Below are 26,619 nucleotides of genomic sequence, written 5' to 3' on the forward strand. Positions count from 1 at the left end.
TTTGTTTGTGGGTTTGCTTGTTTGCGCACACTCCCGCACACTTATGAAAAGTTGGGCGGAATGAGTTGAACACTGACGAAATGGTCGTCGACTCCGAAGTGTGAACGGGAGGTTTCATTAATAGGCGGTAAAACATAGTCTCGGGGGCCAAGGGTAGTGAGAACCCCTCAATTATGTTGATGTAAACATATAAAAACGTTTTATTATTAAACATGTACAGTTTGTTGAAAAAAATTCCAAGGAGAAAAAAATAACGCAATTGTTATTGAGTAACGGCATATTCCGGAAGTGACGTAATACCTGCTGTTGGGCCAGGAAGTGCGACCTCATGGCGTTGTCCGTGCTGCTCCTGAGGAGGTATCGGGATGCTCCTCTGCTGCTCCTCGGTCCGTGCGCGCGGAATTGCTGGCAAGAGGTGTACGCAGGAGGAATTACAACCTGGAGTCGGGGGTTGAGCAGCTGTTGGAGGTGGAGAACACCTTCAGGTAGTGATCGAATAAGTGGTGAGAAAAAGGTGAGCGGTCCACAAATAGGAACCGACCGGTGTTTTCATCGATGTATCTGATTAGTAAAGATGACGTAGAACACAATCATATTCGGTGCAATCGTTTGTGCCTCCGCGACCGCAGTTGTTGACTTTGGACTGCGGATGTATGAGTACCAGAGAATACCGTGCAGGGAATAGGGGGCACGTAGAGGGTAAGAGTATGTCGTGATGTAATCCCAGTCATCGTCGTCACAAAACGAAAATCTCAGCAAAGTTCCCGCGAAAAAAACGTGCTTTGATTCCCATGAACGGATTATAAAACCCTCGGATTGGTGCTTCGCGGGGATGTTGAGCCGGTTGTCCGGTCTGGTAGCATCAGTTGGTGGACGTTATGGATCCCGCGGTGTCTTTTGGAAGATTAGGTGAGTCATAGCCGATGCATTGAATTCATTACAATGTCCTGCAACATGTATTCGAACGGCAGGCCTGTCCTGCCGGTTCTTGAAAGACTTGCTCCAAAAACCTTCGTTGGCCAACCCCACATCGTTTGGAATAATTGCTAAATACGTAGTAATAGTAGTAGTAATAGTAGTAGTAATAGTAGTAGTAGTAGTAGTAGTAGTAGTAGTAGTAGTAGTAGTACTAGTAGTAGTCGTTGTAGTAGTAACTCTAGCTGCAGCTCCACCACCGTCTTTGTTTTTTTTAACCTCCACCACTGTCTGTTTGTTGTTTTACCTCCACCACCATCTGTTTTTTTTTTTTTAACCTCCACCACCATCTGTTTGTTGTATTACCTCCACCACCATCTGTTTGTTGTATTACCTCCACCACCGTCTGTTTGTTGTTTTACCTCCACCACCGTGTTTGTTGTTTTACCTCCACCACCATCTGTTTGTTGTTTTACCTCCACCGCTGTCTGTTGTTTTACCTCCACCACTGTCTGTTTGTTGTTTTACCTCTACCACCATCTTCTTCTTCTTTTTTTTTTTTACCTCCACCACCATCTGTTTGTTGTATTACCTCCACCACTGTCTGTTTGTTGTTTTACCTCCACCACCGTGTTTGTTGTTTTACCTCCACCACCGTGTTTGTTGTTTTACCTCCAACACCGTGTTTGTTGTTTTACCTCCACCACCATCTGTTTGTTGTTTTCCCTCCACCACCATCTGTTTGTTGTTTTCCCTCCACCACTGTCTGTTGTTTTCCCTCCACCACTGTCTGTTTGTTGTTTTCCCTCCACCACTGTCTGTTTGTTGTTTTCCCTCCACCACCATCTGTTTGTTGTTTTCCCTCCACCACTGTCTGTTTGTTGTTTTACCTCCACCACTGTCTGTTGTTTTACCTCCACCACCATCTGTTTGTTGTTTTACCTCCACCACCATCTGTTTGTTGTTTTCCCTCCACCACTGTCTGTTTGTTGTTTTACCTCCACCACCATCTGTTTGTTGTTTTACCTCCACCACCATGTTTGTTGTTTTACCTCCACCACCGTGTTTGTTGTTTTCCCTCCACCACTGTCTGTTTGTTGTTTTCCCTCCACCACCGTCTGTTTGTTGTTTTACCTCCACCACCGTCTGTTTGTTGTTTTACCTCCACCACCATCTGTTTGTTGTTTTCCCTCCACCACTGTCTGTTGTTTTACCTCCACCACTGTCTGTTTGTTGTTTTACCTCCACCACCATCTGTTTGTTGTTTTACCTCCACCACCGTCTGTTTGTTGTTTTACCTCCACCACCGTCTGTTTGTTGTTTTACCTCCACCACCGTCTGTTTGTTGTTTTACCTCCACCACCGTGTTTGTTGTTTTACCTCCACCACCATCTGTTTGTTGTTTTACCTCCACCACCGTCTGTTTGTTGTTTTACCTCCACCACCGTGTTTGTTGTTTTACCTCCACCACCGTCTGTTTGTTGTTTTACCTCCACCACCGTGTTTGTTGTTTTACCTCCACCACCATCTGTTTGTTGTTTTACCTCCACCACCGTCTGTTTGTTGTTTTACCTCCACCACCGTCTGTTTGTTGTTTTACCTCCACCACCGTGTTTGTTGTTTTACCTCCACCACCATCTGTTTGTTGTTTTACCTCCACCACCGTCTGTTTGTTGTTTTACCTCCACCACCGTGTTTGTTGTTTTACCTCCACCACTGTCTGTTGTTTTACCTCCACCACTGTCTGTTTGTTTTTTTTACATTCACCACCGTCTGTTTGTTCATTTGTGAACAAGATATCTCAAAAAATTGTGGACAGATTCAGACGAAATTTGGTGGAGAGGTCGGGTGTGTTACAAGGACGTAATGATTATATTTTAGTGAAGATTCGGATCTGGATCAGAATTAGACAATTTTTAAGTGATTCTTCACCATTGAGAGATAGGGCAAAAATACCGATAAAAATCGAGATGTCTCAAAAAGTTGTGAACGGATTCAGACTAAGCATGGTGGACAGGTTCGGTGTGTGACGAGGAAGAATTGATTCGATTTCCGTGACTATTCGAATCCGGATCATATAAAACATTTTTTAAAGTGATTCTTCACCATTGAGTGTTTGGGGCCAAAAACGATATATAGCACGATATCGCAAAAAGTTGTGGACGAATTATGACAAAACCTGGTGGATGAGTTGGTTCGGTGACCAGAACAAGCCGATTAGATTTTGGTTCAGGTCCGAACCAAGATCCGACCTATCAGTGGATAGAAAACGTAAACTGTTCAGCCTGGCGGCAGTACGCGCTCCACCTAGTACCCTTCTAGTTTTGTTTGTTACCACTGTCACGGAAGTTCTTCCTGTTTGACTGTGAGTAGAATATCTCAAAAAGTTATGGGCAGATTCGGATGAAACTTGGTGAACAGGTTGGGTGTGTGTGACCAGGACGAATTGATTATGTTTTGGTGAAGATCCGGATACTAATAGTTTTAAAAGTGGTTCTTCACCATTGAGTGATTGGGGCCAAAACTGATATATAGCACAAAATCTCAAAAAGTTGTGGACGGATTATGACAAAACTTGGTGGATGAATTGATTTGGTGACAAGAACAATCGATTTGATTTTGGTTCAGATCCGTATCCAGATCAGGCCTATCGGTGGGATACAAAATGTAAACTGTTCTGCCTGGCGGAGGCATGCTCCTTACCAAGTGTCGTTCTAGTTTGTTTTTTCATCCAGTCCCAGAGTAAATTTGAATACATTGTGTGTACAATAAACAGTCGGGCCCGGGCAGAATACAGTCGGGCAGAATTATAGTTGATTCTATGTGCCATTGTAAGTGGCATTGGTAATTATGCATTCCCAATACAATTTAATTGCTCTTTTTTTATTGTCTCTTCATTTACTTGTTTGCTTTTCTTCTTTTTTATAGATTGAAGATTCAATGCCAAAGTAAAGTTGTAATTTAACTTCGTTCTTTTCGGTCAATACAGGACCTTCAAAATGACGTAATTTGCCCCATCACTGCCCCATAATGCTCGGTGCACATGCGCAGAAACCTTTGGAAAAATAAAATGGCTCACAAAGCTTCTAAAAGAAGCCGAAAATACTTGGAAAGTATTGAGAGAAAGCTGTGGTGTGCCTCTGCACAACATTTGATTTGGAGAGAAGCACCGTATCTGGTTTGGGAGCATCATTTCTGGGACTTTTGAATGCTTTTGAATTTGAAAATCATGTTGGGGGAGCGGGGAACTCTGAGGAATATTATAAATACAGTACAGGATATTGTCTGTTTGGTTCTGGCTCCACAAGGGAAATTTTATTCGATTTTTCTTTCTTTTTTCCATTTATTGGTGTGTGTGTGTGTGTGTCTGTCTGTGTGTGTGTGTGTGTGTGTGTGTGTGTGTGTGTGTGTGTGTGTGTGTGTGTGTGTGTGTGTGTGTGTGTGTGTGTGTGTGTGTGTGTGTGTGTGTCTCTGGCTATCTGTCTGACTCACTTATTTGTATTAACAGGAAATGGGAGGAACTCTCCACCTGTCATCCAAAGATATTTGTCGTATTTCCTCTGTTTCTGTGAGTCCAATTTGCATCTAGAAAGCCAACAAGTATAGTTAACCATCATAAAATTGCCACTCTTTCGTCGAAATGCTGAAAGCTTTGTTAAAAAGACGATTTGACTTACAGACGTCATGCTACCGATGGCAGGTTAAAAGTGTCCTTTGAGCAGAAGTGAGTCACTAAACTCACACAAAGCGCATGCGGAAAAGGCCTCGTTAGCTTTCAGATGTCATTTTGAATGTCCCGTATTGTTTCTCTTTTTATGAAAAGGAAACCTCTAGACAGTGAGAAGACTATTAACCTTGGAAATTTGAACATCATCTTGTTGCAGAGAATGAAATGCAATAAGAAGGAAGATGTAATGTAATTAATGTAATGTAATTAATGTAATGTATACAGTATATATGTAATGTAATTATTCATTGGTGACATCTTGCAAGTGACATCTTGTATCTATCTTGCAAGTCACATCTTGCAAGTGAATGTAATAGAAGTTTTTATTTTTTATTTTTATGCCTCTACAACTGAATGCACTGTTTTCAGGATGTGCATTTGTATTTCAATCTGTCTTGAAATCTCTTTCCATATCCCTTCATATCCTGACCCTCGCAGATGTTTCCATTGCCATTGATAAGCTGGAGAGGTTGCTGGCATGGAATGGCGGGCGGTCGATTGCATTCAGACCCTCGACAAGCTGTAAGAAAACTGCTTTGCAGATGATCTTGGCGTTCGGAGGGGGTTGGGGAGTGGTGGGTTGAGAACAGTTGCAGCGGTTGTGCTATTGCTTGGCTGATTGAGAAACTTGGTCATCAGTTATCAACTCTGAACACATTTGAAATTAGGAGAGCTAAGGATTGGTTCAGTGGTTATGAAGGGAGACCATTGCAGATGTGAAAATTGTGAATGGCTGATTTTACATTTTCAAACTAGAAGGGCACTCGTTGGAGTGCATCCATCTGCCTGTCTGAACAGTTTACATTTTGTATCCTTCTGATGGACTGAATCTGCATCCAGTCCATCCGTCCTTATCGCACACCAAAATCTAATCTGCTTGTTTTTGTCACCTACACCCCACCCACCATGTTTTTTCACAACTCGGCCACAACTTTTTGACATGTCACGCTATAATCTTGTGTTTGGCCCCATCTCTCAATGGTGAAGAACCACTTGGAAAATAAAAAAATTCTCACATCCAGATCTTCAACAAAATCAATTATTCCTTGTCAAACACTCATCCTGTTCACCAAGTCTCAACCGAATCCGTCCACAACCTTTTGAGATATCCTGCTTACAGATAGACAAACAGACAGGGGTGAAAACATAACCTACGTCCATCTTTGGTGGCAGAGGTAATAAGTTATTTAAAGAAAGTGTACCATTGCGATGATGAGATTTTAATTCTCCATTCATTTGCAACAGGACACCACTTCAGGAATCTGGCCTACCTTGCAAAGAGAAAAGTAGAATTGCAAATGTGATATTTTTCTTGAATGCTAGCACCAGCCAAGGGTTTATGTGAAGGGGTGAATACATTGGGGTTGGATTGTTGTTCTTCTCCTCTTCTCCTCTTCTCCTCTTCTTCCCTTTATAAGGGGTGAGGTCCAATGGCACCAAGTTCCTGCCCTGCTTTGACCATGATACTCCTCCACTCCCCTCTGTCCTCGGCCAACTCTCTCCACCCTCCAACCACCCCTACCTTTCTGATATCCCTCTTCACACAATCTTCTCATCTCAACTGTGGTCTACCCCTTTTCCTCATACCCTGTTCCCTCAAACTATCCACTCTCTTTGCCATTATTTCTTCTCCCACCCGTACCAAGTGTCCAGCCCATCTCGGTCATCATTTCACAAATTCAATCTCCCCGTCAAGCCCATCTGCACACCAATTTCTTCCCTCAGTTCATCCATTCTCCTTCTATCCACCCTCTTCACTCCCACAATCCTCCTGACCCAGTTGTTCTCGCAAACCTGTAGCCGCTGTTGTTGTTTCTCTGTCATTTCCACCGTCTCCAGATCGTAAAGGTAGGCCGGCTTTACACACGACATCAGAACCTTTCCTCTCACTCTCCTTGAAATCTTTCTGTCTGCCATTACTCCTTCCACCCATTCGCACCCACTTGAATCTTCCTCTGCAGCTCTGCCTCTAACGTACCATCCCCAGTCACTGTTCCACCCAGATATGCAAACCTATTCCCTTGTCTGATCTCTTTCCCCTCTAACCTGATATTCATTTATTTTCTCTGCTACCCGATCCACATCACCTCCGTCTTCCCCATGCTCGTCTTCAATCCATGTTTCTCAAATGCCTCCTTCCACTTCCCCGGCACTTCCTGCATGTCCCACCCACTCTTCACCACAACAGCCAGATCATCTGCATACAATATCCTCCCCAGCATACCTTTCATGTTTACCTTCCTGCTTACTAGCTCCTTCACCATGGTAAACGATGAAATAAACATCACCATGGTAAGTGATTAAGCTAACTCCGAGGGCCTTTCACTCACTCACCGCAGGCAGGTTGGTGGTCTTTCTGTCTTCTACCGACTCCTCTCCGGCGTTGCTCCCCCAGCTCTCTCTGTGCTCTGTCCCCCTAATATTCCTACAGGTCGCACAAGATCTGCCAGCAACCCTCTTATGGTTAAACTGCTAAAATCTAGGCTCTTTGCTCACCTCACTCTTTCATTCCCCTTTTCTTCCGCCTCTGGAACAAACTCCCCCACTCCCTTCAATCCCACTCCTCCCTCCAGGTCTTTAAAACAGCTGTTCACCACCATCTCTTATCTTCCCCCATCCAAAACCTTGATCGTTTCTACCCCCGCTAATTCACCCCAGATACACTTTTTATGAAATTCCAACTTCTTTCCTGGAAGTCCTTGCAGTGTTCATATGTTTTATACCTCTCCCACCTCCCCCCAAGCCCTCCCTCTCCCACATTTCTCCCGATGTCCCTGCTCTCAAATGTTGTGTTTGTGTCCTTCCTCCTCTCTCCCTATCTTGTCTACCACTCCCCTTATTTTGTGTTTTACGTGTCGTTTGACTTTTTGTGTGATTAATGTTAGCTTTTTCACGAGCCTCGATCTTGTATCCAAAAAAAAAAATTAAAATAAAAAACTCGTACAGTGAAGCAAAAATCCTCTCTAAAAACAGTGTAATTTTGCCATGTCATTTGTCAATCTAAACCTCCCTGCCCCCATCCTCCTAATTGTCCATTGCCAATTCTCTTTAAAAAGTGTTTGTACATTCTTATAAGTTTGTACTTTAAAAAGTACATTTTGATAATGTTACGTGCTCCTCCCCGACCCCCTGGTCACGGTGTACCTCTGAGCCCCAAGAGGAGCCATGGCAGAAAAATATGTTATTCTGTGTCAAAAATCAATAGGGAAACCACACCAATGGTTATCAACAAACAAATATTGTATTAAAAATCACACAAGAATAACGATACAACAATAATAGCAATCAAAAGTACAATCAACACATCTTATGATGGTACCATCAGCTAGTATAGGATAACTATCTGTGCTCCAAGTGATTGAAAAAAGAACATTCCCCAATGTATCTATAGCTCAAAGTTGATCCCCTCCAGTGATCATTCGAGTGATGTCGAATCGAAACCCGAACCCCGTTCAGATGACGGCCCGGTCACACCGCCAAAACAGCAGAAAGGCGTATGCGGCCGAAGCGGCACAAAGTCACGTGGTCCAAAACTGCGTAAAGCAAACTCAAGGCGAATGGGAAATCCAAAGGCGCCCTCCAGGTATGAACTTTCACTGTTCACGGTCGGCGAGCCGCAAAGTAATCGTCAAAAGCCTCGGTGCACACACACACCACAGATACGTCTGAAAGCGGTGGAAACTGTTGACGAAGCAAGGAAAGCTTGCTCCACGCGCGAAGCGCACGAGTCAAAATGGCCGACGGCTCGTTCTCGAGTCGTCACGACCCAGCGATGATTCTTCAGAATCTAACGCCAAACCTGACACGCAGGATGATCAGTCACAGCGATAACAACTTTATCGCAGGAATTCCTTTTTCCCAGGAAACCCAAAGTACGTGACTTGCTCGACAACGTTCGTTGCAGACCGCAAAGCAACCAGCTTCTTCTCCGACGCTTTCGCTCCGCCCTCTTTTTTTCTTCTTCCTCTTTTTTTTCTCTTTTTCTTGGTGTACAAGATCGAGGCTCGTGAAAGAGCTAACATTAATCACACAGAAAGACAAACCGACACATAAAACATATAACATGGGGAGCGGTAGACAAGATGGGGCGAGAGGGGGAGGAACACAAACACAACATCTGAGAGCAGGGACATCGAGATATCTGTGGGAGGGAGAGGGCTTGGGGGGGGGGGGGGCGGAGGCATGGGAATGGGGAGTGGGAGAGGTATAAAACATATGGACACTGCCGGGACTTCCAGGAAAGAAGTTGGAATTTCAAACAAGGTGGATCTGGGGTGAATTAGTGGGGGTAGAAAATATCAAGGTTTTGGATGGGGAAAGATAAGAGATGGTGGTGAACTCTCTCTCTCTGGGGAAGATCTCTTCGTCGTCCGGTTTCCCGATCCGGTTTCCTGTTTCTTTTAACATTAACTTTTAACTTTTGAAAATATAAATATCTGTTCCCTTTAAATGACAACAATAATAATACATGGAATCAGAAATATTTACAGTGGATGCAAACCACCACAATGGAAGTGACGAATCCGTAACAATAAGTATTGCAAATTAGGAACATTTTGACCTTGTTGTCAGTGTAATTGTACATTTCCATTATGAACGAGAACGGCACTCGGTAGAGCGCTTACCTGTGCCTGGCTGAACAGTTTATGTTTTGTATCCCACTGATAGGCCGGATCTGGATTCGTACCTGAACCAAAATCTAATCGGCTTATTCTTGTCACCTAACCAACTCATCCACCAAGTTTAGTCATAACCTTTCCATAACTTTTTTAAATATCATGTTATATCTCGCTTTTCACCCGATCTCTCAATGGTGAAGAATCACTTAAAAGTTAAATGAATCTTGTATCCGAATCCATATTCAGATCTTCACCAAAATCGAATCGATTAGGTCTTGTCAGACCACCAACCGGTCCACCAAGATTCATCCAAATCCGTCCACAACATTTTGAGATATCTATATTATATTAGCCGTAGGTGATTCTGTCTGTCTGTCTGTCCGGGGGTGTGGCTTACTCCGTTTAGACTTTAGAGAGTAGCTCCATCCTTACTGGGAGAGGCTTCATATAAACAAATATCCACCATTTTATTAACTCGCATAGCTTTGAGGCCTGTTTAATTAGGCTCGTGCTGTCTTGCTCTCACAGTTTTATTTCAACTCTAATTCGATATATCATTTCATTTAAAACAGTCGCTAACATAGTTTTAGACTCGGTTGAAAAAAAAACGGGAATAAAATTCCATGAAAGTTCCCGTTTATAGAACAAAATGAATTCTCAAAGGCCATTCAGTCTCTCTCACGCATTTATCTCCAATCTACCTCACCATCTGATTTCATTTTTATCGATGGTTTTAGACTAATAATTAATAATTTTAGACTAATTTTAGTCAGCAATAATTGAGAACATTCACGCACACGCAAGAAAATGTAGAGATATATTTAAAAAAAAATTGCGCCACGATGTATCATACACCCAACATGACACAGACGGCAACATATCGACACTCGACATATATTCAAAATTTGCCTTTTCTTTTCCGTTAAGATATATTACTTTTCCGTTTGATGACAGTCGTCACAAAAACGTCAACAATGATGCTGACATATATTTCTTCGTTCTTATTTCATTCAACATTATTATCTGGAAGTAAAGGTTCATGTGTTCATTTCACGTGTGCAAAAACAAACTCCATTTCACGTGTGCATGGACATGTCATTCACATATTATGTAAAATAAATAAATTAACAGACGGGAAATTGCTGAGAGATATTTCGTTCGGAGCGATTATACACCGCCAAAAGGAAAATTTTCTCCGAGAAACAGAGTGAATTCACCGAGCGAATGTCATCGAATTTCACTGAGTTTCAGGAAATTTCCAAGAGATATTTCTTCGTTTTTATTTTATTAGTTACCAGCAAAAGTACCCCGCGTTGCCCTGCGGGGGGAGGGGGGAAGGGCACGTACACTTTAAACATGTATAATTGTGTGTGTGTGTGTGTGTGTGTGTGTGTGTGTGTGGTGTGTGGTGTGGTGTGGTGTGGTGTGGATTTTTTTTTTTTGAGATATCCTGCTATATATCGTGTTTGGCCCTGTCTCCCAATGGTGAAGAATCACTTTAAAATTATACTGTCCGAATCCGGATCTTCAGGAAAATCTAGTAATTTCGTCCTTGTCACATACACTACATCTCTGCCAAATCCATCCACAACCTTTTGAGATATCTTTTTCACAGACAGACAGACAGACACGGGGGTGAAAACATAACCACCACCTTTGGTGGCGGAGGTAATTAAAGAACTGGGAGCAAGGAAATGTTTTTTTATTACTCCCGCCAATGTGTGTGTGTGTGTTCATGTGTTTGTGAACAAGATATCTGGAAAAGTTCTGAACGGATTTGGATGAAAGTTGGTGGGATGATTGCCCTTGGGATAAGGAAGAATTGATTAGTTTTTGGTGAAGCTCAGGATATTATTCCCGATCCAGGAATTTTTTGAAGGATTTTTTTACCATTGGAAGGTAGGGCTCATTTTTTTTTAACATTATCTTCTATATATTCTATATTTAACATTGTGATATGAAAATAGTTTTCATATTTGTTGTAAATGTAGTTTAAAGTCGTGGTTATGCGTTGGAGCGGTGTATTTTTTTTAGCAGCGTCGTCTTCAATGTTCATTTTTTCTTTTTCTAATAAAGACATATACTGTCATTTTAAAACTACCAAAGTGTGTATTAGGTTTCCCTGTTTAATAAAATGTATCGTTTGATATGTATAATGCTTTAAAACTGTTTTTTTATTTTTATTTTTTACCTCAGAAGAGATATCAACATTGAGCTCAGCGAATGCCATTCTCTCTCTCCGTACCCAGTATTTGATGAACTTATAAAGACTTAGTTCCAGATTTGTCAATGGCTGAGGTATATTAACAAACGAATAAAACAGATTTGGCAAAATTCCAACTTTAAAAAAAAAGATCGCATATTCACCCAGGGTTGTGAGAGGCTGAAGAAGAAGAAACCTCGCATGGGGTTCCCAGACCAAATAAATATTTCTGGTTCTGGCTCTGCGATTTTCAGGTTTATTACTCCTGCCAGGGAGTAACGCATTCGATCGTGTCCGTCCGTCCGTGTGTGTGTTCGTATGTTCATGTGTTCGTGTGTTTGTGAGCAAGATATCTGCAAAAGTTCTGAATGGATTTGCATGAAAGTTGGTGGGATGATTGCCCTTGGGATAAGGAAGAATTGATTAGTTTTTGGTGAAGCTCAGGATATTATTCCGGATCCAAGAATTTTTTTTGGAAATTTTTTTGGGAAAGATTTTTTCTGTTTTACTGCATTAAAGCTTTTATTCTTATTCTTAAATGATGTTTTTCTCCTCTAATTCCGAGATATATCAAAATAAATTCTCTGACAGTTTGGGCTTACTTTCTTTTTCATTTATTGTTTTGGGGAGAGGGGATGTTAAACAAAACGTATTATTCCAACTAAACCCACGGTGGGAGTATGCACTCCACTGAGTGGCGTTCTAGTTCATCTTATTTTACTAATTCCATAAGAGTGTTAGAAGAACGAGAGAATTAATATCTATATATATATATATATATACAGTCACGTGAAAAAGTAAGTACACCCCATGTAAAGTTTTGACTTTTTCAACATATTTCAACATACAGCTATTTGATCTTCATTTCAACAATATTGATAGATAAAGGTGATATAATATAACAAATATCATGAAACATTTACATTTTGTAGTCCATTGTATAATTTAAATAAACATAAATGCAAATTTTGCATGTGGAAAAAGTAAGTACACCCCTACATTTATCACTACTTCAAATACCTAAAATTTGAATCAGGTGCACCAGCTCAGGTGCAAATGATTAGAACATCTTTAGAGAGGATCTTGGAGGAACCTGTCTTATTTAAACCTCAGACATTTCGTTTGGTTTGCTCTTTGTTGTTGAAGTGTGCGGCGTCACCATGCCTAGATCAAAAGAGCTCTCTGAGGACTTCAGAAAGAAGGTTATAGATGCCTACGAGTCTGGGAAGGGATTTAAAAAGATCTCCAAACAATTTGAAATCAATCATTCGACTGTCCGGAAGATCATCTACAAGTGGAGAAGGTTCCAAACAACTGCCAACTTGTTCAGGCCAGGCCGCCCCAGCAAGTTCAGCCTGAGAGCAGACCGCAAGATGCTGAAAGTAGTCTCTAAGAACCCCAGAATGTCATCACGGGACCTACAGGTAGCTCTTGCCACTGTTGATGTCAAAGTGCACGAGTCTACCATTAGAAAGAGGCTGCACAAATTTGATCTACATGGGAGATGTGCCAGGAGGAAACCTTTGCTGTCCAGAAAGAACATCAGGGCAAGACTAAAGTTTGCCAATGAACACCGAGGCAAAGACCATCACTTCTGGAACAATGTGCTCTGGACAGATGAGTCAAAGGTAGAGCTATTTGGCCACAGTACCAGAAGACATGTTTGGCGAAAACCAAAGACAGCATTTGACCACAAGAACCTGATACCAACTGTAAAGCATGGTGGTGGAAATATTATGGTTTGGGGCAGCTTTTCTGCATCAGGGCCTGGGCAGCTCACCATCATAGAATCCACTATGAATTCTTCATTGTACCAGAGGGTGCTTGAGGATAATGTGAGGCCATCTGTCGGAAAGTTGAAGCTCAACCGAAGGTGAAACTTGCAACATGACAATGACCCTAAACATACCAGTAAATCAAGCAAGGAATGGCTGACAAGAAAGAAATGGAGGGTTCTGGAATGGCCAAGTCAAAGCCCGGATCTAAATCCCATCGAGATGTTGTGGGGGGATTTGAAACGAGCTGTGCATGCAAGAAACCCCTCAAACATCGCACAGCTGAAAGAATTCTGCATGGAGGAGTGGGCAAAAATTTCTCCCAGTCGATGTCAGAGACTGGTAGACAGTTATAAGAAACGCCGACTTGAGGTTGTTTCTGCCAAAGGGGGCAATACCACCTATTCGAGCCAAGGGTGTACTTACTTTTTCCACATGCAAAATTTGCATTTATGTTTATTTAAATTATACAATGGACTACAAAATGTAAATGTTTCATGATATTTGTTATATTATATCACCTTTATCTATCAATATTGTTGAAATGAGATCAAATAGCTGTATGTTGAAATATGTTGAAAAAGTCAAAACTTTACATGGGGTGTTCTTACTTTTTCACGTGACTGTTTATATATATATATTTCCACTTTTGTTAACTCGGCCAATGAGGGAAAGGGGGTGGTTTTCACCTGCACAGGAATTTCACCAAAGTTGCGTACATAATAAATAGAATGTCTCCTTGGACATATTTGAACGAGGACTAAAAGCATCTCGCAGAGCACAACTTCCATGGGTGGTTCTCCTGCTATATATCGAGCCATAATACAGTTGACACGAGCTTACCATTATAACAACAGTCTTTGCCAAACTTCAAAGTCCCAAGTATCCTTTAGCCATCTGTTCCTCTTCACTCCATAAATGTCTGTATGCTATTTTTAACCTTCCATCTCTCTCATTAAACTCTTCCATGAGCCTCAACCTCTATAAGGGAAGACATTGACTTGAAGTCAAATATAACTCTTCACTGGAGGAATACAGCTCAGGTTTGAAGGTTCTTGAAATCTTTCAGAGCTATTCTCTCTCCTGCTCTCTCATGTACATACTTTGTGGACAGTGTCTGTACTGCCGAAGCCGTCTTGTGGCAAGTATTAGTTGGGTAGTATGCTATTGCCCTGGGGTATTATGTTCCCATTGATGCAATTCTTTATAATGAATATGCATCAATAAATGTGTTGCAGAGAGAAACGAGTGCACTTGTCATATTGAAAGCTATGGCTGGCCATGTTTGGCCAAGAGAAAGGCCAGACCTGCGACGGAGAGTTGTTGCAGCACTCGCTTTGCTGGCTACTGCTAAGGTAATGTTACTTTCCCCACTCAGTCGTTAAAGAACCATGTGACATTTTTGTACCACTTTAGGATACCGCATTTTCATGCCACATTTGAATATACCTCAAACAATGCAATTGTACAGGTAGTGGACAAAAATGGAAACTCCAGGGTAAATAAGGCATAACAAGCAATGGCTTCCACACAGGTGTGGCCCATGTGTTAATCAAGCAACTATCATAACAGCATGCTTTGGGTCATGTATTAAAAATACTGCACAGCCTGGTTGTCTATAATTATGATTAGCATGGCTGCAAGAGGAGACCCCACAATGCCCCCATCCACAGAGCACGTGTGGTCGCCCCATTGGTTTGATGAGCACGACACTGATGTTATCCAGCCTTCTCAGTCACTACATCTGAACCCAATCGAGCATTTATGGGATATTCTGGAATGACGCCTGAGACAGCGTTTTCCATCTCCATCACACAGGTTTGAGTTGATTGATTTTCTCATGGAAGAATGGTGTTGCATCCCTCCTACAGAATTCCAGATGCTGGTGGATTATATGGCATGGCACATACAGGCCTACTGGTCGCACGTGGTGGCTCAACGCCCTATTAAGTGACTTTACATTGATATTTCCATTTTTTTGTCCACTAACTGTACTTCAATTGAGTAAATATTGCTTGTCCTGCATTTATCTTTGCCTGATGTCTCCTATTGCTGTCAGCAGCTGTTTTCACAGAGGCACTGATGAGAATCTAGTTGGTTTTTACTAAATGTCAGAACAGCAATTAGAAAGTATGTTTAAAAACTCGACTTTTGGGGTGTGTGTATGTGTTCGGGATTTACCCACCAGCACCCCCCCCAGGGATGATAATTTGACCAAACTCAGACAGTTACAGGAGAATTTATTAAAGGGAGGGGTACATGTACATGGGAAAGCTGCCGTGTAAGCAAGTAACGGGCCAGGTTCTCAATTAGGGCACAGCAGGCCATGGTTTATAAACTGTACAGAAAATAATGAAAGGAGACTTTAAAGATTGGAGGAAAGGCATAGCAATTGGGGGCTATTTAGTAAGGGAAAAGCTATCTTCTTGTCCACGCAGCTTTGACCAAGGTCGGAGCCTGAAAACTTCAACAACAGGCTATGTTATTACAGGCGAGGGGTCGGTGCTGCCCAGCTCTCTTCAGTTCCCAGAATGCTCAAGGGCTGCCTAGTAACAGAGCCAAACGAATGACATCCCCAACATATGCAGGGAAGTACAATGTTTTAATTTGAAAAAAAAAAATTTGAGAGAGGGCCAAATATGGCAGAGGTTCTTTGGTGTTAATCATTTGATAATGGAGGATTGATCCATTCTATTTAAACTTCTACATCAGAGATTCAGTAGACAAAAATGTAGAGAGATAGATAGATTGCTATAGATTAATTAACAAGGTAAGAATTGAGACTTGTACAACTTGATGAGCATCGGCAAACATTAATCTGGCCATCATTTAATACGTTGCTTGAAAATGAATCCATGGTGCCGGCCCAGAGGCCTTCCATTTGTAGGGGATCGTTAAGGTCCACGCTGGAGCATGGACAGGATGGCAAAAGCCCTTCTGTGTACCGCAATAGGAGTTTAACAAACATCGGTGATGCTTAATCCGCTTAACCATTGAGCGATTTCCGTCATTGCTTGGAGACTGCTGTGGGTATTGTGTGAGGATGCTTCCAGGTTGGTCTGGAATCTTTATTGTAGAAAATCAAAATGTACCTGGAAGTTGATAAAACCTCACCTATTTCTAAAGGTGTAGCTGTAGCCCCCCTACTCGTCCCATTGATGTGGTAGTGTTTTGGGATCCATGTGTCGAGAAGTCCTGAAAGATAGGTACACAGCCTTTTCAGGAAATGAGCTTTGACGTCTTCATCATTCATTCATTTTATACCACTCAAAGTGGTTCTAAGGGATGAAAATCACAAAATGACACGAATGGACTGTGTTTGGGAAGATGATCTCAAAATGAAGACAATTGACAATGTTAAGTATTGGGGTTTTTAAATATTTTCCTTGAGATGATGAAACGAGTGAGGCTCAGAAACGAGTAATTTTTAACAGGTGGTGGATTCGGATCAAGGTGCCGAGTATCAAAGTTTGCTTAATTAATGATCGAGTTCTGGAGACCATTTTGTGAAGTTTAGAAAATGAAGAAGTACTTTTGACAGTCATCAGGACATTAATGTAATTGACATTATTATTGGCAAATTTGATCCTCTAATAAAATATTTTGTCAATAATGAATATCTCAAATATCTTGAGACATTTTAACAACTTTGACTTAATGGTGAGGGAGTTGTAAAAATGTCACAATAAAAAATCTATTCATGTTTTAAGTCCCATGAGCCTGGTGTTGGCTTACCGATTAAGGTGGCTGGCTTGAGATTTCAGGGTTCTGAGTTCAAACGCCCGTCAGCCATTGAATGAACACCACAGGGGTTGACTCAGCCTGTCATCCTTCCGAGGTAAGAAAATGAGTTCCAGTTTAGTGTAAACAAGGGGCACTGACTGCATCAGCAGCATGGCCGCACTCCCAGCAATGACGCAAACAGCCATAGGCTGCATATGAAATATAATATGTGTGTTGTTGGCTGCTATCTCCACACATGGGTAGGTTTCAGGAGATGGAACGGAGACCTACCAGGTCTCAAAGTATCTATCTGTGGTTGGTTGTTATCTCCGCATGCTGGTTTGAGAAGTTGGAATGAGCCCTCCCAGGTCTCAAAGTATCCGTGTGTGTTTATGTGTGTGTGTCAGTGTCTGGAAGCTTCAGATCGCCTTGCCCTCCTGTTGTGGAGAGGGGGTGAAGTGGGGGGGGGGGGGGGGGGGGTGGGATGCTAAAGTTACAGTGCTCACATACCACTATCCAATGTTTTGTCAAAATTGTTAACAAATTACTCCCCTCAATGCTAATCCTCCCCATTGAAAGTCTCATTTATTGGACTGTTGTCACTTGCAAATAATTAATCGGACATAATCCATAACTTTGTATTTATTGTAATCCTTTGTGCTATGTTGAGTTTTGTGCACCTGTCATTTTATGGACTTTTCCCCGTGTGTGTCTGTGTATTTCTTTTTCAGGTGGTCACCATTCATGTTCCCATTCTCTTCAAGTTAGCTATTGATACCTTGAATGAACAAGCTGGCTCTCCACTTCAGCTTTCATCAGTGCCTTCAACCATTGTCACATTATCAACTGCAATCATTCTTGGATGCAAGTCCTTTTAATATTTTTGGTCCTTGTGCGGCACGTTTGTGAACCAGTCTCGCATCAGGATGAGCAGATTTGCCAGTTGCTATCTCTAGCATGGCCAAATTCCCTCAACAGGTTTCTTATCTCTTGTTTTCCTTTCATGTCTCTTGTTCTTTACAGATGGTGCAGCAAGGCTGGGAGCGGCACTCTGCTCTGAGCTTCGGACTGCCGTTTTTGCGCAAGTTGCTCAGTCTTCAATTCGGCGTCTAGCTCGTGCATCATTCTTGCATCTACTTTCGCTTGATCTATCATTTCACCTTGCGAGGCACACTGGAGCCCTTGGAAAAGCACTGGATCGAGGAACACGTGCCGTCTCCTTCGTGCTTTCTGCTATTGCCTTCAATCTTGCTCCAACGACATTGGAAATTCTAATGGTTGCAGGTCTGCTGGTGAGATGATGGGCATTTATATAGGAAAAGGAGCAATGAAGGAGCATTATCACGTTGACTGCCAACACTTAGGGTGCACACCACTTCCATTTTCCAAGTCAAGTATGCATGTTAATATACAGTGCTTCATTTTCAAATTTTATCCTTCGATGAGCAAATCTAAGTTCATTTATTATCTATTGCTGGGGAAATCCCTCAAAATGAGAAATCTCATAGCTGGCAATGGAACACGATTTGAAATTCTGTTTGTCAGGTACGACTTATCTGGTAGGACTCTTTTTAGTGCTGAATTGACATTGGTATTACTGTCATTGCTAATGGTAGATTGTGTGCTGAGTAGCCTACTACGTGTTTTCTTTTTGTCGCAGCCATTACCCTTTGAAATGGCACAAATGAATGCAGATGAAGTGGCAAAACTTCTCATGGAGACTGATAATGATGATCATGGTTATTACACGGATTGATGGTCATCGAAGTGCCAGCAGATCGTTTGTTGCGTTATCTGGCACGGCAGCATATTCTGTTTATATTCTGTCAACGGCATAATATTTTCTACAAGAATACTCGTAGCGGCAGAATCTGTTACACCAGCACTATGAGTATACTCGTAGTCGGCAGTCAACCTATTAAAACCTGAATATTAAATCTCTGAAGTCTATAAAATCACAAAATAATTTGCAGTAAGTTTTTAAAATAATTAATGTTGGACCAGAGTTCTTCCATTTAGAGATATGCAGAATGGTGAGAGCATTAAGGAAGTGGGTTTCACCTTCAAAGTGTTTGGAAAAACAATATCACAGGATCTGGTTGAAAGCTAAAGGTAAATTAATTGCAAATTTGAACGATCGCCCAAAGACTCAGCTTCATCGCGAGAGTTTTCAATTATCTTGAAAGCCTTGGTTTCCACAGCGTCAAACTGAGGAAGGTGTGAGATTGGAGCTTGCCAAGAGGGGAGAACAGTACTCCATCAAGCTGTGGATGGATCGGAGCTCTTTTTTTTTCTTCTTTTTTTTTTGTATACAGAGTTGAGGCTCGTGAAAGAGCTAACATTTATCAAACAAACAAATCAAACAAACAAGCAAACAAAGTATATAAAAAGGGGAGCAGTCGACAAGATGGGGAGAGAAGGGGAGGAAGCACACAAACACATTTGAGAGCAGGGACATCGGGAGATGTGTGGGAGGGAGAGGGCCTGGGGGGAGGCAGGATAGGTATAAAATGCAAGGACACCAAGGACTTCCAGGAAAGAAGTCGGCACCTCAAAAAAGTGAATTTGGGGTGAAATTAGCGGGGGTAGAAAAGATCAAGGTTTTGGATTGGGGAAGACAAGAGATGGTGGTGAACAGCCGTTTTAAAGACCTGGAGGGAGGAGTGGGATTGAAGAGAGTGAGGGAGTTTGTTCCAGAGGCGGGAGAAAAGAGGAATGAAGGAGTGAAGGTGAGCAGAGAGTCTTGATTTTGGCAGTTTAACCATAAGAGGGTTGCAGGCAGATCTTGTGCGACCTGTAGGAATATTTGGGGGACAGAGCCCAGAGAGAGCTGGGGGAGCAAGGCCGGAGAGGAGTCGGTAGAAGACGGAAAGACCACCAACCTGCCTGCGGGGTGAGTAAGTGAAAGGCCCTCGGAGATAGCGTCATCGAGGGAGATGCCAATGATTCTGAACGCTTTGGTTTCAACAGCGTGAAGACGAGCTTGGTGTGAGGCAGGAGCACCAGCCCAGAGGGGGAGAACAGTACTCCATTGAGCTGCAGATGAAAGCCTTGTATGTGGTGAGGAGCTCAGGTGTGCCAAGGAAGGACTTCACACGACGGAGGATGCCCAGTCGGCGACTGGCTTTGGAGGCCAGCTTGGAAATGTGGTTTTCCCAGAAAAGATCATGGCAGATAGTGAGACCCAAAAGCTTGAGTGACAGAACTTCTTGGAGAGGCTAATTCAGAAAGTAGATGGGAGGGTTGTCCAGTCGGTCTTTTCGGAGAGACATCGTAAGAGTGTGAGATTTGTCAGGATTGAAAGACATGTTCCACTTGTTTGCCCAGTCTGTGATTTTGTCCAGGTCTGCAGAAAGTGAGGAGGCTGCAGACTGCCGATCTGAGGGATGAGGAATGGAGTGGCAGAGAGTGGAGTCATCAGCAAAGAGATAGAGAGGATTTTCAAGAGAGTCAGAGAGATCATTGATGAAGACCAGAAAAAGCACAGGGCCCAAAACACTGCCTTGGGGAACTCCAGCCTGAACAGGAAGAGGAGATGAGAGAAACCCATTCAGGGCCACACGTTGACTACGACTAGAGAGGAAGTCCGCCAGCCATGTGTGGAGATTTCCATGGATACCAAAGGAGGAGAGTTTGGTGAGCAGAGCGGGGTGCCAGACCGTATCGAAGGTACGTGATATGTCGAGGGAGACAGCTCTAATTTCCTGTTTGGCATTGAGGACCTCCATCCATTGTTGAGACAGCAGAAGCAGCATGTCCAGAGTAGAGTGACCTGGTCTGAAACCAAATTGATGATCAGAGATCAAGCCATTGGAGAAGAGGAAAGATTTCATATCCGAAGCAATGATGGATTCCATGACTTTGCTGATAATTGGGAGAAGGCTGATTGGTCTGTAGTTGCTAGGATCCGTTTTTGCACCTTTTTTCTGCAAAGCGGTGATGTTGGCTGATTTCCAAGCAGATGGCAGTTGACCTTGAGCAAAAGAGAGGGTGAAGAGAACAGAGAGAGGGAGTGAAAGAGCGGAGGAACAGGATTTTAGGACCCGTGGGCTGATGCCATCAGGTCCAGTTGCAGAATCAGAGTCGAGGGTTGACAGAAACTTTTCCACCTTGTCAGGAGGAAAGGACACGGAGTCCAGGAGCAGCTGGGTACGACTGGGTACGGTGGGTACAGAGAGGGATAGGTTTGGGACACAAGATTTAGAGGCAAACACAGAGTTGAGGCATTCAGCTTTTTCACGTGCGGAGTCAGCTGTGTAGCCGTTTGAGGTAAGGGAGGGGATGGAGGGGGAACAAACACCAGAAACAGATTTGACCAGACGCCACCAGGATTTGGAAGAGGGAGACAGATAAGAGAGTTCGGTCTTGAGAACGGAGAGATATTGTTTCCTGGCTCTCCTGAGGGTGGACACACACTTGTTTCGGGCTTTGTGAAAGGAAATGAGATTTCCTTCCATTGGATTTGCTTTCCAGGAGACGAAGGCAAGTTGTTTCTGGGCAACAGACGCACCACAAGATTCCGTGTACCATGGACGGGAGGAAGGGTATGACAACTGAAGATGAGATGGGATAAATCTGTGCATGAGAGAGAGCAATTTACTTTGGAAGAATTCCCAGGATGAGTTGATGTCAGAGGTGGTCGAGATGGGAGACCAGTCCAGATGATTGATGGCTGCTTGAAGACCGTGCTAGTTGGCCTGAGTGAAATGCCAGACTCGTCGAGGCTGAGCACTGAGCAGGCTCCCTGAGAATGGTCAGAGAGATGTCCACTTTAACAAGCACATGATCAGATGAGCCGATTGGGGCAGAAGAAGAGCAGCAGACATTTTCAGTGAAGTTAGTCATAACCAAGTCCAGAAGAGAAGATGCTCCGTTGACTGAGATCCAGGTCGGGAAATTGACAGATTGTGTCAGTCCCAGTGAGTCGCAGAAGTCCTTTGCTGAGGAGCCATGGCTGGTGAGAGAGGTACCCACACCCAGCCAACTGGCATGGTGACGATTGAAATCACCACATATGAGGAAGAGAGAGTTGGGATGAGTAGATAGAAGTTGGTCCATATTATCAGACAGCGAGATGTAGATGGAGTCATCACTGTTTGGTGGACGGTACAACACACATATGAACAAGAGGTGGGAGCGAAGGGGAAGCCGTAGCCAGAGGTATTCCTGGGGTGAGGTGGAGAGAGTGCAGTGCAGGGCGAGTGAGGAAGAGAGTTTTTGATAAAGATAGCAACCCCACCTCCAGGACGAGGCTCAGGTCTATCATACCGGAGGAGGGAGTAACCCGGGAGATATACTAAGGAATCAGAGACATCATGAAGGAGGAAAGTTTCTGTTAAGCAGATCATGTCTGGTTTGTCAGAAGCAACCTGTATGGAGAAATCAGTTAAGTTTGAACGAAGGCCCCGGATGTTTGAGGACCATACCGTTAATGAAGAGGAAGGGGGAGCATCGGATACAGAACAGGGGGGAGGAGGGGTAGGATAAGATGTGGAAGAGGTGGAAGAGGTAGGGAGAGCTGTTGAAGGTGTGTCAGAGATTTCAGAATAGCTCGGAGAAAGGGAAGGATGGGGCGGACAAAAGGTTTGATGGTGATTCGGTGAGGCACAATGAGGTGTTATTTGAGGAGGGGGAAGAGCGAGGCAGAAGGTTGGGGGAGATGCAGGTGAGAGTTGGAAGGGGGAAGAAGCAGGGAGGACGCTTTGAGGAGGGGGAGTGAGAGGGGGGAAATTGAGAAGAAATGAGGGTGGGGAGATTTGAAGGGGAGGGGCGAGGGGGGAGTTTAGGAGGGAAGGGACAAGGGGAGGGATTTGAAAGGGATAGGATATGGGGGAGATTTGGAGGGGAGGGGTGAGGGGGGAGTCTAGGAGGGGAGGGGCGAGGGGGAGTCTTGGAGGGGAGGGGTGTGGGGCGAGTTTAGGAGGGAAGGGGCAAGGGGGGAGATTTGAAAGGGATGGGTGATGGGGAGGATTTGGAGGGGAGGGGCAAGGGGGAAGATTTGAAAGGGATGGGTGATGGGGAAGATTTGGAGGGGAGGGGTGATGGGGAAGATTTGGAGGGGAGGGGTGATGGGGAAGATTTGGAGGGGAGGGGTGAGATTGGATTTTAGAAAGTGTATGATTAATGGGAAACGAACATTTATTGCAAAATGAGTTTCTTTGAGACCTTCGAGTCAAAAATACGTTTAAGGACGCTGGAGGGAGGATGGAGTGCAGGAGAGTTTAGGGAATGTAGAAAAGAGGCACTGTAAGAGATGGAATTTTTTTTTGGGATGAATAGATTTGGTGAGCAAGTCGAAAGCAATCTTTTAAAGAAGAAGAAGAAAAAGGTGTTATAATATACGACGGAATAAATAATCCATCTTATAATCCATCATAATAATCCATCTTGTAGGTGGATCGGAGCTCAGAGGAAAGACCTTCCATGACAGAGGATGCCTTGTCTGCATCTGCCTTTAGAAAAGACCTTGGATGACAGAGGATGCCTTGTCTGTGTCTGGCTTTGCAGGCCCTCTTTGAAATGTGGCTTGCCCAAGAGAGATCATGGCCGATTGTGAGGCCCAAGAGTTTGAGTGACTGGACCTCTTTGAGAGGTTGTTGAGCAAGTAGATGGGAGGGTTTGCTGTAAAAGCCAGAGAGACGGGGTTGGAAAGACAGAGAAAGAGAGAGCGGGAGAGTATATGTGGGATTTCTCAGGGTTAAAAGACATATTCCAAGTGTTTAAACCGTTTATAATTTTGTCAAGGTCGGAAGAGGCTGCTACCTGTTTGTCTGAAGGATGAGGGATGTCACGGCCGACGGCGGAATTGTCAGCAAAAGGTTTCGTCCAAATCCATCTTCAACTCTTCAAGATATCATTTTGGCCTTAACTCTCAATGGTGAAGAATCGCTTTAAAATTTCTCATATCTGGATCCGGATAGGCACCAAAATCTAATCAATTCGTCCTTGTCACACACCCAACCGATCCACCAAATTTCGTCTGAATCAGTGCAGAACGTTTTGAGATGTCTTGCTCGCATTCAGGTAGGGGTGAAAACAATACCTCCGTCCAACTTCGGTGGGGTAGGTAATTATGGATTCCATGACCTTCCTAAAGATCTGGAAGTGTTTTCTGGTCTGTAGTCGTGATTCGTTTTTGCACCCTTCTTGTATATGATATTGTAGTGATGTGGGCCATCTTTCAACTGCAGAGGGCAGACAGATGAGAAGAGCAGCACTGCAGGATTTGTGAACAGGGGCATTGATGTAGTCTGGGCCCATCAATGTGGCAGAATCCAAGCTATTCAGAAGTTCTCCACATTATGTGAAAAAGTCAATATCCAGGAGGTAGCGAGGATGAGAGGACATGTGTGGGACAGAGTAATTGAGCGGAGTCGGTCGATATTATCGACTGGTCGAACATATTTATCGATAAACAGAGTACTGTACGACTAAAACTGAAAACGGTAACCAAAGTATCCTTGTTTCATGCAGTATTGCGCAATTCCCAGACCTCACTGCTGACACAGAGTCCATCTTCATTCTAATTAACCTCCACTGAACCCTGTTCTCCAGTACTACAAGTGCGGAGGGGAGTTTGCAGCTGTAGCCATTGGAACTTTCACTGCTTATGCTGCTCTGACTCTTTCAATAACACAATGGAGGCAAGTGCTTTTTTATATTTCTCAAAAACCTGCCTTTCATTGCTGCTTACTTTATTCCTGTTTTTCCTGACTTTCCTGGGTGTCTCTCTCTCTGTCTGTCTCTCTCTCTCTGTCTCTCTCTCTCTGTCTGTCTCTCTCTCTATCTGTCTCTCTTTGTCTGTCTCTCTCTCTCTGTCTGTCTCTCTCTCTGTCTGTCTCTCTCTATCTGTCTCTCTCTCTCTGTCTCTCTCTCTCTGTCTGTCTCTCTCTCTGTCTGTCTCTCTCTCTGTCTGTCTCTCTCTCTCTGTCTGTCCCTCTCTCTGTCTGTCTCTCTCTCTGTTTGTCTCTCTCTCTCTGTCTGTCTCTCTCTCTGTCTGTCTCTCTCTCTGTCTGTCTCTCTCTCTCTGTCTCTCTCTCTCTCTCTCTGTCTCTCTCTCTCTGTCTGTCTCTCTCTCTATCTGTCTCTCTTTGTCTGTCTCTCTCTCTCTCTGTCTGTCTCTCTCTCTGTCTGTCTCTCTCTCTATCTGTCTCTCTCTCTATCTGTCTCTCTCTCTCTGTCTCTCTCTCTCTGTCTGTCTCTCTCTCTGTCTGTCTCTCTCTCTGTCTGTCTCTCTCTCTGTCTGTCTCTCTCTCTCTGTCTGTCTCTCTCTCTCTGTCTGTCTCTCTCTCTCTGTCTGTCTCTCTCTCTGTCTGTCTCTCTCACTCTGTCTGTCTCTCTCACTCTGTCTGTCTCTCTCACTCTGTCTGTCTCTCTCACTCTGTCTGTCTCTCACTCTGTCTGTCTCTCACTCTGTCTGTCTCTCACTCTGTCTGTCTCTCACTCTGTCTGTCTCTCACTCTGTCTGTCTCTCACTCTGTCTGTCTCTCACTCTGTCTGTCTCTCACTCTGTCTGTCTCTCACTCTGTCTGTCTCTCACTCTGTCTGTCTCTCACTCTGTCTGTCTCTCACTCTGTCTGTCTCTCACTCTGTCTGTCTCTCACTCTGTCTGTCTCTCACTCTGTCTGTCTCTCACTCTGTCTGTCTCTCACTCTGTCTGTCTCTCACTCTGTCTGTCTCTCACTCTGTCTGTCTCTCACTCTGTCTGTCTCTCACTCTGTCTGTCTCTCACTCTGTCTGTCTCTCACTCTGTCTGTCTCTCACTCTGTCTGTCTCTCACTCTGTCTGTCTCTCACTCTGTCTGTCTCTCACTCTGTCTGTCTCTCACTCTGTCTGTCTCTCACTCTGTCTGTCTCTCACTCTGTCTGTCTCTCACTCTGTCTGTCTCTCACTCTGTCTGTCTCTCACTCTGTCTGTCTCTCACTCTGTCTGTCTCTCACTCTGTCTGTCTCTCACTCTGTCTGTCTCTCACTCTGTCTGTCTCTCACTCTGTCTGTCTCTCACTCTGTCTGTCTCTCACTCTGTCTGTCTCTCACTCTGTCTGTCTCTCACTCTGTCTGTCTCTCACTCTGTCTGTCTCTCACTCTGTCTGTCTCTCACTCTGTCTGTCTCTCACTCTGTCTGTCTCTCACTCTGTCTGTCTCTCACTCTGTCTGTCTCTCACTCTGTCTGTCTCTCACTCTGTCTGTCTCTCACTCTGTCTGTCTCTCACTCTGTCTGTCTCTCACTCTGTCTGTCTCTCACTCTGTCTGTCTCTCACTCTGTCTGTCTCTCACTCTGTCTGTCTCTCACTCTGTCTGTCTCTCACTCTGTCTGTCTCTCACTCTGTCTGTCTCTCACTCTGTCTGTCTCTCACTCTGTCTGTCTCTCACTCTGTCTGTCTCTCACTCTGTCTGTCTCTCACTCTGTCTGTCTCTCACTCTGTCTGTCTCTCACTCTGTCTGTCTCTCACTCTGTCTGTCTCTCACTCTGTCTGTCTCTCACTCTGTCTGTCTCTCACTCTGTCTGTCTCTCACTCTGTCTGTCTCTCACTCTGTCTGTCTCTCACTCTGTCTGTCTCTCACTCTGTCTGTCTCTCACTCTGTCTGTCTCTCACTCTGTCTGTCTCTCACTCTGTCTGTCTCTCACTCTGTCTGTCTCTCACTCTGTCTGTCTCTC

At 43.8% G+C, this 26,619-nt stretch overlaps 1 protein-coding gene across 2 annotated transcripts in view; it reads left to right on the plus strand.

The window, feature by feature from the left end:
• The first annotated feature begins 277 nt into the window (after positions 1 to 277).
• The window catches only part of ABCB7 (ATP binding cassette subfamily B member 7), an 83,930-nt gene continuing 57,588 nt past the window's right edge, over positions 278 to 26,619 (plus strand). Inside the window, exons 1-6 of one of the 2 annotated variants that reach the window (XM_068106070.2) lie at positions 278 to 514; positions 5,081 to 5,164; positions 14,478 to 14,594; positions 17,694 to 17,826; positions 17,986 to 18,254; positions 24,517 to 24,605. In XM_068106070.2, the coding sequence (XP_067962171.2) occupies positions 329 to 514; positions 5,081 to 5,164; positions 14,478 to 14,594; positions 17,694 to 17,826; positions 17,986 to 18,254; positions 24,517 to 24,605 (878 nt within the window). In that variant the 5' untranslated portion in view covers positions 278 to 328. Of the gene's footprint in view, positions 515 to 5,080; positions 5,165 to 14,477; positions 14,595 to 14,938; positions 15,058 to 17,693; positions 17,827 to 17,985; positions 18,255 to 24,516; positions 24,606 to 26,619 lie in introns of those variants that run through there. The other variant, XM_068106071.2, reaches the window with a different exon arrangement.

Source organism: Myxine glutinosa, chromosome 2 (genome assembly GCF_964187855.1).
Source record: "Myxine glutinosa chromosome 2, kmMyxGlut1.1, whole genome shotgun sequence".
Classification (NCBI taxonomy): domain Eukaryota; kingdom Metazoa; phylum Chordata; class Myxini; order Myxiniformes; family Myxinidae; genus Myxine; species Myxine glutinosa.